The 12,508-nt window shown below is 36.2% G+C and overlaps 3 protein-coding genes across 3 annotated transcripts; 2 read left to right on the top strand and 1 right to left on the bottom strand.

The window, feature by feature from the left end:
- Positions 1 to 1,886: 1,886 nt before the first annotated feature.
- Positions 1,887 to 4,119, top strand: LOC110843234 ((Lyso)-N-acylphosphatidylethanolamine lipase). The gene is made up of 9 exons (XM_035848706.1): positions 1,887 to 1,974; positions 2,086 to 2,191; positions 2,333 to 2,400; positions 2,477 to 2,719; positions 2,809 to 2,983; positions 3,097 to 3,257; positions 3,342 to 3,483; positions 3,556 to 3,742; positions 3,867 to 4,119. Exons 2-9 carry the CDS (start codon positions 2,109 to 2,111, stop codon positions 3,939 to 3,941), a joined length of 1,134 nt encoding a protein of 377 aa, XP_035704599.1. The 5' UTR covers positions 1,887 to 1,974; positions 2,086 to 2,108; the 3' UTR covers positions 3,942 to 4,119.
- A 1,259-nt stretch (positions 4,120 to 5,378) lies between these two features.
- Positions 5,379 to 6,851, top strand: LOC110843084 (cathepsin L1). Its single transcript, XM_022088999.1, has 4 exons — positions 5,379 to 5,801; positions 5,877 to 6,096; positions 6,169 to 6,616; positions 6,690 to 6,851. The coding sequence occupies exons 1-4, from the start codon at positions 5,427 to 5,429 to the stop codon at positions 6,784 to 6,786; spliced, it is 1,140 nt and encodes a 379-aa protein (XP_021944691.1). The 5' UTR covers positions 5,379 to 5,426; the 3' UTR covers positions 6,787 to 6,851.
- Positions 6,852 to 7,375: 524 nt separating this feature from the next.
- Positions 7,376 to 9,067, bottom strand: LOC110843170 (cofilin/actin-depolymerizing factor homolog). Its single transcript, XM_022089119.2, has 5 exons — positions 8,866 to 9,067; positions 8,317 to 8,440; positions 8,109 to 8,227; positions 7,821 to 7,952; positions 7,376 to 7,741 (listed from the first exon to the last, which is right to left on the bottom strand). Exons 1-5 carry the CDS (start codon positions 8,866 to 8,868, stop codon positions 7,673 to 7,675), a joined length of 447 nt encoding a protein of 148 aa, XP_021944811.1. The 5' UTR covers positions 8,869 to 9,067; the 3' UTR covers positions 7,376 to 7,672.
- Positions 9,068 to 12,508: the final 3,441 nt, after the last annotated feature.

Raw genomic sequence — 12,508 nt, 5'->3', positions numbered from 1 at the left:
GAAAAAGTAAAAAGTTCTAAGGTGAGGAAGTGCACTTAAAAGTATTAAACAAGCTCCCTCCGCCACCCAAATAATTTTACTTCGCCTGGGCTGCCTATTGCATGCAAAAATATCTGTTGCAAATAAAACCAGGTTGTAAATAAGTCGCTCAAAGAGTCACCAAACAAATCTAAAAACAACGGTTGTGTTGTATTCTATACTATAGGTTTAAAATATATCGGTTTATCCGTACATATATTCTGACTTGAATGTACAACTAGCAAGATGTCGAGCTAGTTATATAAATAACTAATAAATATTTGGGGACGGATGAACCATATGTAATAATTACCACCAAATGATAATAATTGCTAATACCTTTACCACCCATCAATATTATCTGGATATTAACCAACTGAAAAGTTAACTTTAGACTAAGAAATTAAGTCTAATCTTTATTTTCCTACGTGACGCCGAAACATTATTGTCGATATTTTGCATGGAATAGACAGCCCAGGCGAAGTAAAATTATCTGGGTGGCGGAGGGAGCTTGTTTAATACTTTTAAGTGCACTTCCTCACCTTAGAACTTTTTACTTTTTCAAGCTATATTTTATTTAATTCTTTTTTAGGGTTGACTTTTAAAAGCAAATATAGAACGTAACCATTATTGTACGCTATGAAGCAACATTTACACCGTTAGTCTTGCGCATATCCTAGCCAATTGAATTCGCTCAAATTTACATACATTTTAGAAGTGTCAGTTGAAAGATCAAGTATCAAGTATCAAGTTTTGATATTCCTAACCACTCTCAAATTTGTGCTTCGACTTATGTGTAAAGCTATATATAAGACCAATGGTGACAATTTCTAAAAGGTGTGGGTGACTTCAAAGGGTCCCTCCACGTACAAATTTTCCCAATTCCAGTTCATATTCTTCCATTAGGTGCGACTGGAAACCGTTGTACCAAATTACAACTCTATTTAACGATGTTAAGAAATCAGTATGGGTGACCCCATCGGGTCCCTCCGGATGAAAATTTTTCCAATCTGAATTCATTTTTTACCATTAGGAGCCACTAACTATCTGTATGCCAAATTTCAGCTTTCTATGACAATTTTTAAATCTGGTGCATAGCACCCCACCCACTTGGATGACACCCGCATTTGACCGATTTCACCCACCTTCGAACTCGTTTCATAACTTTGTCCAATATGCATATGGTAAAATTGCAAGTCTAACGTGTTTGCGGACGGACGACGGTCCCATAAGCCCGGACACGGGCTAAGACTCCATAGCGAGGGTGTAACTATATAGTTACTATATAGCAACCACTCGGAAATTTTCGTTATAGGGAAAAGTCACTGGTTTCTCAACCAATCGACAAAATTATTGTTTCCGCTTATAGTAAAGTGGGGGCGATCTTTCATAAATTTAAATACCCAGCTATGTAGGTAGTCCCCTTCATACTTAAATTGCGATATGCAACCATTCACCACCATCAAAACTTTTTTCTGGGAGGTCATATCGAAAAATCCCTTAGGATAGCACTAGATTAGGTCCGTAATTGATTTTTCGGTCTCTTTATTTTTTTCTCTAAAACGCACCCCCTTGGCTGTAGGGCGCGGTCAAGGTTTTCGAAGGGGGGGTGAATGCATACTAAGGTGTAACTGTAACTATAGTTTTTTACCTCACCTTAGAAATATATATGCATTTATTAATTGAATATAATGAATGCATACATAAATATTTGCATTCATTCCAATTCCTTCACATTTAATTGCATAATTGTTTCCTCGTACATTTATGTACGCATTTCGCTCAGCTTATTTAAGCACAGTTAGTCGTAATCAAAGAATTCATATTCCTAAGTAACTAAATGTTTATAGAGCGGATAACGGCGTCATGATGTGCCAAGGGCTGGAGTGTTACCAATTTGGTATACAAATTTTGTTTGTATAAACCAGTTCTGCAATAGATCGTCAGGAATTCAAGGTGACACATTTATCCACATGTTATAAATAATCTATACTATTAATTTATCAACAAATTCCAATTATAAGCGTATAATATAAATCATATACAGGATCTTGTTGCAAAATATAGTTGTCAATTATTTTACACCAAAGATGTCTGGAAATAATCAAAATTACAATACTATTGTGGGCCCAAATAACATTGAAGAAATTAGAGCACACAGCTCCAGACGAAGGTATGGATAGTATGTATATATTTATTTATGCATATATAAATTATAAATATGCACATATTATAAGTTGCGAAATTATGAGAAACAAGCCTTGGTTAAACAATTTTTAATACTTAAAAAACATGTACAACGATGCCATCTCAGATTTGGTCTAAGATGGATACCAACTTCTGCACAGGAATTCGAAGACTCAGAAATCAAGTTACTTAATTGTGAGCAATTTGTAGTAAGAAAACACGTGCATACATTTATATACAGAAATATTTTGTGAGAATGATTTTCATACAGGCTTAAACGTTCCTTATGAAATTGGTTTCGTCAACGCCGGACAAGTTCTTCAACCTGGATTTTGTTGTGGAGTAGCTAAGCTGATAAATGTGAAAATTCGGACCCTGGTCGTTAACAAAACCAGACCTGGGACACCACTCCTTCTTCTGCACGGTCTTGGTTTAGGGATCGGTTGTTTCGTTCCAGTAATTCGTGCAGTGGGACAGCAATTTCGAGGTCCCATTTATGCACTGGATTTACCAGGTACTCATGTATGCGTTCAATTATTCGTATGTATTATGACGTTACTTGCCAAATTGGAGTTTGGTTCAACCAGACTCTCGTTTATGTAGGTTTTGGTCTTAGCACACGCTTCAACTTCCCAACTGATCCAAAAGAAACAGAAGAGACGTACATTAAATTATTGGAAGGGTGGCGACACACCCTTAATCTACAGAGGGTTTTTATTGGGGGCCATAGTTTTGGGGGTTTTCTGGCTACATCATATGCCCTCAAATATCAGGATAGGTCCTGTGATTTCGGATTTCAAAACATTCCTATGCATACAAATTATATACATACATACGGACATACGTATGCATCTTAAAAATATCATTGATATTAACTCATTAAATTTTCAGAGTTCAAGAATTAGTCCTCTTTGACCCTTGGGGATTTCCAGAGAAGCCAGAGAAAGTCTCTTATTTTGCAGGATTTCAAAACCCATTCGTAATCCATTTCATCACATTAGTCACAGAACGAGTCAATGTCAATGCCCATTTTCGACTACTTGGACCTTGGGGTGAACTTTGCATTGCTATATAATTTCAATTTTTTAGTACTTCAGTATTCAAACTGGATACTTTGACAAATACGCCAATTTCAGGTCCCAAGTCATTTGCCAGTGCTATCGAGACAACTTGGTCAGGTTGTAGTGCATCCAAATTGTTTGAAATCCAATCCGGCTTAGAAGGCTCGGACAGGCTTCTTAGCGAATACATGTATCATTGCATTGCAGGAAATCCAAGGTTTAAATACTCATCGTAGTTGTGCAATTTAAAAGTTAGCTATACATACATATTTGCAAATATGTCCTTCAGCGGAGAAGCAGCATTCCGTTCCATGATGAACTGGTTAGTTTACACCAAGGAACCAATGGCTCGACGCCTCCATCGGCTAAACACACCTGTGACAATGCTGTACCCGGAGGATCACTCCTTCGTACCTAGCATTCCCGATGACGAATTGGAATGCCTAATCGGTCCTCTGTGTCGTCTGAAAATTATTGTGAGAGCTACATACATAAATAATTTCTATTATTTATCAAGTGAACTTCAGATTCAACCGCAATTAGAAAAATGTTTAAATCTTAAGAATACAAATTACGGTGCAATTTTTCATTTTTTTGCAGATAATTCCATCAAGACATCATGAAAATATGCTTGTCTCCAAAACAGTTGAGGATGTCCTCCTCAATCTAACGTAATATTTCATAAAAACGATTTCTTATAAGACGTTAGACATTATTTAAATTTCAAAAGTAAAGTAGGGCTTAGTGTATTCTTATTACAAATGTACGTACAATACTGAAGTTTATCAAGTGTCCCTAACACATACATACTTAATATGTAATCTGAATTATAAAATATGAATCAATACATGAATCCGTGGTAAGATTGGCATGTGCAAAATCTAATTTCATATTTTAGCATCTAAACCACTTTCAAGGGAACCTTAAGTACTGTCCCATCTCGATTGCCTTTCATATATTAAATAGTCTTAATTGATAGATAATTTAGCGTACTTAACTTAAACTTTGTCATAGAACATATGTAGAACATACATACGATACTACATTACCCTATCGCGAAATATTTATTTGGCGAAAGCTGCACCGACACGTGGAATCTTCCAATGATTTTAATATAGATAACAAGCTTCACAATGATGAAACGAAGTTTTTAAATTACATGCCTGTCCGTAATTTCATGCTGATCACCAATATTCAAAAAAACGATGCAAAGATTTGTCATTTTTTTAAACTGCGAAAATCTGAAAAATTATCTGAATTCCGTCGTTTCTTTGAATTTGCAACAAAATTTAAATGTTAAACTTCTTTTAACCATTACCAAAAAGTTTTAACAAACTAATTTTTATATTAACGTATTTAATAGTATCGTAACGGGCGAAAATTAATAAATTCAAATTAAAAATTTTTCATGAAAAAAGGTGACATGACAAATGCTAGTCTGTTTTACTTATTTTTCAAATTGTTAGCTATAGCTAACAATTTGAAAAATAAGTATAGATATTTATTTTTGAAAGTTGCAAAAATTTTTGGACATTTGTATCGCCAATTATTAAAGTGTTCAACAAAATAACTTTTCGAGACCTCGTTCGAGCTTTTAAGCTTTTGGAAAACTGGAAAAAAATTCATCTGGGAGGGACCCTATGGCATATATACAGAGTGGCTGCCACTCGTCTTTTCGTCAGAATATACATCCGTATTCATACATATATAAAAATTTTTGCTCATGTCTGCTCTTATGAAAATAACTCCATTCTCTTCGTAAAATTTCTTATTTCACTTTTTAGTATAAAATTGGTATGACTAATCCTAAGTTTGTAATCCGGGTTTCGACATCTGGCATCTGCACATTCAGTGCCAATAATCTTAGAATTCTTTTGACGCACACTACGGTTTCTGTAAACCATTTGTCCTTGGTGACATCAAGACAAAAGTTAATGAAATATAGAGGCCATTAGTCCACGGGAATGGCGATTTCGCAGGTGTGTCCTGTACCAATAAATTACACCATTCCACGCAATTTCACCCCTTTCCTCGACTTTAATCACTTTATCTGCGGTTTGTCCCATCTGTACACACCCATATAAATCCTGCCACCCTATACACTCCATGGTCACTCACTCACCAGCTACCAATCCACACCTTGCCTTGTCCGCCAACAATATGAAACTCTCTTCAGTAGTCGCGACCTTCGTGGTCGCCACCCTTATTGGCGTCTCCTACGCTCAAGTTCAAGTCCTCGACGTTGACGAAATTCTCGGCGCCCAAGGCGTATTTAACGGTCTGAAAGTACCATTCGTTTCTTTCGGTGCGTTTGACGCCGCGGTGTCACAAGCAGTCTCCAAATTCAGCTCCGTTCTCCAACTCGGCGCCTTGGATGCTGCTTATGCAAATTTTGCCTCAAAATTCGGCAAAAGTGGGGGCGAAGGGACCAAGAATATTTTCAAGACGAACATCCTTGAGATTTTCGGGCACAACTTGAATGCAAAGGAAGGTCGAAAAACTTTCACGATGGGAGTCAATAAATTTTCCGATTTGGTATGATTTTTAGTAGATCTTCGTGAAATAGTTTTTCATATCGTTGTCTTAAATTTTAATTTCCAAATATTCCAGACTCTTGACCAAGTGAAGGCCAAATTCACTGGTGCCCAAGTCCCAAACATCACTAGGCGAGATCTTTTTGAAGAGGCCACCCCAGTAAAATTGCCCTTAATGATGAACCGCCGACAAACCCGTGCCGCACCTGCTAGTAAAGATTGGCGTGATTATGGAATTGTGACCAAAGTTAAAAATCAAGGTGGATGTGGTTCATGTACAGATTTCGCAAACTCTGGTAAAAAATGGTCACAGATTATTATTCAAGTCTATCAATGTATATAATCCTTTTGTTAAAAAATTATAACAGGTGCTCTCGAATCTGCCATGGCTCTTTACAAGGGAACAAACAATCTCGACCTCTCCGAGCAAGAACTTGTCGACTGTCCTGCCAATGTGGGCCGCTGCAACGGAAACAATCCCGACCAGATCTTTGAGTATCAGAAAGCTGAAGGTCAAGTTTCTGAGGCGTCATACCCATATGAGGCTAAAGTTGGGTCTTGTCGAAACGGAGGAAAAACTAAGCTCGCAAAGGTCTCCAACTTTTACAGGATGGGACAAAAGGATGAGAACACGATGAAAGAATGGCTCGCAACCTATGGTCCACTTACGGCCATAATTGAGGTGAACAATGACTTTTACAAGTACAAGAGTGGTGTCTTCACCTCTCCCTGCAGCAAAAATAGCTATGACCACGCAGTTATGATTGTCGGGTATGGTTCCGAAGGCGGAAATGACTATTGGATCGTCAAAAATAGGTGAGCAAAAGAACGTTTTGTCTGTAATTGTATTATTAATTTTGGTTTAAATTAATCTTTACTTACGACGTAGTTGGGCCGATAATTGGGGAGACAAAGGATACATCAAGATGCTAAGAAATAAAAGTTTCTGCATGATTGACATGTACCCGATTTTAGCTCAGGCATAATAAGCATGCGAAAGGGAATATTAACTAATAAAACTGGTCTGGAAATGATTAATTAAGAAATTATACATATGTTTGTGTTGAAAAATTAATTCACCCCGATCGGATTTCATGAATCGAAACATATTTTATATAGTATGTACTATGTAATACATACTATGTATGTAGTCGTCTATGCATATTTATGCATGTGTACATAGTGTACATAATTCATACGTTCAAATTTATCGGTAGACACGATCGATGATGTAATGAAATGACAGTCGAAATTCTTGGGAGACAAATAGATATCTATGTACATAATTGCATGCGTATTTACATACTTTGTACATACATGTTACCAGCAGAAATTAACCAATTTCACCATGATAGTAGCAACATCACTTACATCACCCAGCCTCTAACTACAACTAAATTCACAAGTTTTCAGTCAAATTTTTTACAAATGTAAGATAATACTAGCATGTACAAATAAATCAATCAATTAATTTTTGTCAATATACCAAATCACGCTGCTTAATTTTAAATATGTAATTACCAATGTAAGTAATGTTACAAACACAGTATAATAATTCATTCTACAAATCGCATCTTTTCTCTATTAAAATGTTGTTTATTACTTAATTTCATTTCATTGTTGAATCAAATAACAAAAAAACAGGCCGAGAATGACAAACAAAGTGATAACCAAATAATGGTTTATAAATTATTGCAGGTATTTCATAAGTAAACAGTACAATTTCAGAAATTGAAGTCAAACCCCACACTTTCAAGTCTTATCTTCTTATTCATTCTTGTTCATAAATCAAAAAACAGTTCTTCATAATACCAAAGTTATAAATACAATTTTAAGAAGTGACAGTCATTCTTGTTGCAATTATGACTTGAATCAATTACGATCTGTTGCTCGTAAAATTTCCTCGACAGCTTCCATCGCTGCTTCTGATGCATCGGTAGCCTGTGAGATAAATTGAACCAATTATTAAATTGCTTCATATAAATCATTTTGTAAGGCATCAGTCCTGTGATTTTCTTACTTGAATGTACTTTTGTACGCCGACTAAGGCCTTCTTCAAGGCATCAAAACTGGACGAGTACAACATTTTCTTCTTTATCTTTGCAGCATCGGGACACCACAACATGAGGAACAGTTTTTGTTTCTTGGAAGCCTGCAAAGACGATCAATAATTAGTCAAAAATTCGTAAATTTTCGCAATTTTTATTCTAAATTTAGTTTTAGCTCAACATTAAAAATACATGACAATACATGCGATAAATGCTAATGCAACTTGGATAATTTAAAAAATCATAGAAATTAAGCTCACCTCCGTGGTTCCTTGACACTGATGTGTGTACTCAAAGTCAAACAATCCATATCGGCAATCCCCACTGCCCCCTTTCTGAAGATCTTCCAAAAATTGGTCGTATGCAGCATCTCGGGAGCCTGGGATATAAAAATATGTTAGAACTGCCTCGACCAAGTCAAAGGGTGTAAAACTGTATTATTAATAATTCATTGAGTTTGTAACTTACCTATGGTTTCCACATCAATCTGCTTCTCATCCTTAATTTCGAAAACAACATATCGGTGTTTTTTATCCTTCTTAATCTCCTCGTAGGTTGTTTTGCAAGTGTCGGACACGGTAACGCCTGAAGCCTTTAGTAGAAATATAAAAGTATATTTTTTTTGCATAACCCTTATGACATGACATAACGCTCAACAGTCTAGTCACGTAGTCAAATCATACGAAATTTTTCTGTCTGGATGTTCATCATAAATGCATTTATAGTTATGATTATATCTAACAGAAATCGTAATTTAAGACACTTCCCATCAAGGCAATGCCATTTAAAAAATTCCAACCAGTTATAAACAACTGTCAAATTTATATCGCCAATTTTTTTATCCGGCAACTTTCTACTAATTTCCTCACTTAATTACCGCATAATTAATACCCTTCCCATCAAGCATACTACAGCTTAAATTGATAAAAATTACAATATCAAAACTAACAACTCCATTAATTAACAAACTATTTTAATTTAAGTCATTAAAACTTTAATATAATCAAAATTCTTTACCATTTTAGTTCAACTTGACTCTTTCCTTCCACACAAGAAATAATCGTCCAACCGACTAGATACGCAGGAAATTTCCTCCTTTAGTGACAACAATATAAAAATTGTTTCCAATTTATACCACAAAAATTGTTGGGCACAAAAGCTACGGACCAAGTTGAAGTGAAGACTGAGTCACAAATCCAAACTGTGAATGCAATGCAATCCAATCCAGTCACAATACAGGCAAAAAGGGAACGACCAACGGAGAGCGTTAAAAACGAGGCAGAGAGAGATAGGCAGCAGCCGTAATGAAATCATGACTTGCACTCATATACCGGTATTCTGTTATTCTGTTAGTTGAATCCATCCCACCATTTCTGTCAAACGTTTCAAATACTTCGTAAAACAATTCCAGACATAAACCCCCCTCCAAATAAATTTCTGGGAAAAATTTCCCCTCAATGGGACTCAGTTTGTGGCACGAAATTGCATGGATGATCCATCTTCCTTGCATCTTTTACTTTGCTTTTGGTTGCACGAAAATATTACAGAATATCGAGGGGATGTAGGGGGGAGCGAAATATTACCTTATATGGCAATGGCGGCAGGGGGCCAAGCGACCATAATGCATCGTAACCAAGGCGTGATAAGACATGGGGAATATGTCGTATTTCGAAATTTTGCGAAAATGTGCGAAAAGTGTGATATTGAATAAAGTAACCCCGCCGCCCGCATCAAGTTATCCTACACCCCGCGGGGCCCATGGTATCAATATCAAATGTATTAGGCATAATATCGGCTACTTCATCTTTCAGCAAGATAAAGCTCTACTTTTAAAATGCATGCTATAGTCTGTGTAACTATCAAAAAAATTTATCACCGTTAACAAAGCAAATAACTCGACAAACAGTAGATTTTCTTAAATTTATGTGTCAGTACATACAAGCGAAGGTCTCATTTTGCTAAGAAGTCTCACTTTCCCCTTCCCCTTGGGATTTTTGAAAAATTTGAGATTTGCAGCACTACATATCAGCGAAAATCGCATTTTACCCTAAAATCTCACATTCCCCGTGACCACACCCCTTTTGGGATAAATTTTTGAGGGTGACGCGGTAGATTTAGTATGGTGCGTGGTAGCGTGGTATCTTTATGCGGAGTTGTTTGACGGACGAGCGGAGTGGAGGATAGCTTGATGCGGGCTGCGGGGTAAGTTTACTCACATGTGCAAATGACATCCGCAGTGCATGATCCGACCTTTGTCTTTGTTGGGTTTGGTTAGTTGTTTGACAAAAAGGTTGAAATCCAAGTCTTACATTGCATTACATTATTATTTTGAACCCATTTCCTTTCTGATGCTGAGTCTCTGCCTTTTTGCTATAGTATTTATTTAGTTGTTGGATCAAGTAATGTCATGATCATCATCGTAAAATAACATAACTAAAAGTTTGAGCTAGCAGGATTGCCTTATTTGGTAAGATAGTTTGAAAAGGGAAATTTTTTCTCGAGTCCGGTATGAAATAGGAACAAATTTCATGCAGGAGTGACCGTAATCATTGCATATATCAGATGCCAATTCATTCACGTAATACATCCTGAAGGTGAATTATGAGTCAGTATAAGGTGAGTGTGGTAATCAGTAATCAGCCAGCTTTATGAATGAATATATATGTATATTAAGTGTAATATTAACGTTTAACACGATCGGTTTAGGTCAGGATTTGCAAACCTTTAACGTGACGCCAAGCATGTTTTTCTCTTTTTATGGTATTGAGTTGAATCCTCCTTTCTTAACTAGACGTGTATTGGTCTCCGTTTATATTGACTTGTGACTTGTGTGGTTGGTTGGTTCGTTCGTTGGTCAACATTGCATTTCATTGTGGATGTGGTTTTTTAATAGGGTGCTACAAATTAGGAAATAAATAACGTATGTACATAAATATGTACAGCATATACTCATTATGTAAAGGGTGGCCCAAATGTATCTCCCGAGCCATTTTTTCGCAAAAGTCAAAGATAAAATCGGCTGTAATTCCTGAACCAGTTAATGTTTTATTTTGAAAATTTTACCATAAGTAGTCCAATATGGAAGGTCGATCGTGACTATCGTAGAATTCAAACAAAAATTTCGGTTGCGCAGCAATAAAAAATAAATCAAAATTTGGAGAAATTGTTATATGGCGGGAAAATGGTAAGGCTACGCAGCAGCAGACATTTTGTCAAATACAAAAAGCGGCCTGACCAATGTGGAAAGATGTCACCTACCCGAAAAACAACAATTAAGCTCAAGATTTACCCGAAACCCGAAGTTCGGTACTTACTTATTCAAAAGAACGAAGTGACTCAAAATCCTTGAAAATTATTAACAAGTAAATTTACGATACTACAATGTTAAACTTTGCAAAATCAACGAATTCTAGTCAGACAACTTACAAACTAATCAGGAAAACTTTACTATCTCCATAGAACATTAATTACAGTCTTAAATTTGGAGAAATACTTCAAAAAAGTGGCGATTTTGGTGAAAAAATACAAGGTCAAGAACCATGGCGTCATTTCCTCTGGACCATTGAATCCCGAATTAAGCTGTACGTAAAATTCAACCTACACAGTATGAGATACAAAACCGCAAAAAAATCGGATGTACCACCCATACGTGTGTTACAATTGGTATCGAAAATTATGGTTGCGGGTGTTTTTTTGCGCGTGGCTTAAAAACCTTTCATATTATACATGTATGGCACATATCAAGGTAAAAAATTTTATAGTGAAAATACAACCTAAACACTTAGATAGCATGAGAAACAAGGAATTTTTTCCAAATGTTAGTCAGTACTTTTCCTGCAAGATGGTGCTGCAAGTGACGCTTCAAAAATCACCATGGCGCTAAATGAAGGGCAGGGTAAAATGGTTTGGGGCAAGGGGGTGTGGTCTACTAAAAATCTTGATGTGGGTGTTTTGGATAACCAATAGGCAGTACTTAACTAAGATATGTATATGGATCAGAACCATGCTCGACAGCAGAAATAACAACGAAAGTTCAAGAACAGTGTAATTTCACACCAAAAATCACTTTGGAAAGATCATCATAGAGTTTCAACAAAAGCGACGAGGACATTGTTAAGGTGAATTGTTGAAAGACCAAATACTAAGGTATGTGCGGAAATGAACTTGGGTTCGCCAAGTCACATGGTTTTGAAAAATAGGGTCTAATTCTTTTGAAAGAAAAAGTCGGGAGATACATTTGGGCCACCCTTTACATAGGACCAAACAACAGGATATGAACAGAGTTAGCGTGTATGGTTTTTCTGATAAGGAAAAAGCAGTATAGTCACCAAATTCTGGGAGAGATAAGCAGCACCATTTAATAAGTCTTATCATATTAACGAGAAGGAATGTTTGAGTAAAAATGATTGTTCAAATCGTGATTAAAATGAATTTTATACAAACTTGTAGCATTTACAGATACATAAACGGAATATATATTCAATTATCTCACCAAATATTACACATTTGTCAATACGTAAATGTATCTGCAAAACACTACGTCACCTCTCCTGCTCATTATCCAGATTTGATACGAAATGGAAGAGACAATGACTTTACCGATACGAGAAATGACAATGACACCACAAACAAATCATAATACAAATTTCGCATCACCAAA

This window comes from Folsomia candida, unplaced genomic scaffold, assembly GCF_002217175.1.
Source record: "Folsomia candida strain VU population unplaced genomic scaffold, ASM221717v1 Fcan01_Sc002, whole genome shotgun sequence".
NCBI classification, from domain to species: domain Eukaryota; kingdom Metazoa; phylum Arthropoda; class Collembola; order Entomobryomorpha; family Isotomidae; genus Folsomia; species Folsomia candida.
This window is presented reverse-complemented; position numbering and strand designations above follow the sequence as displayed.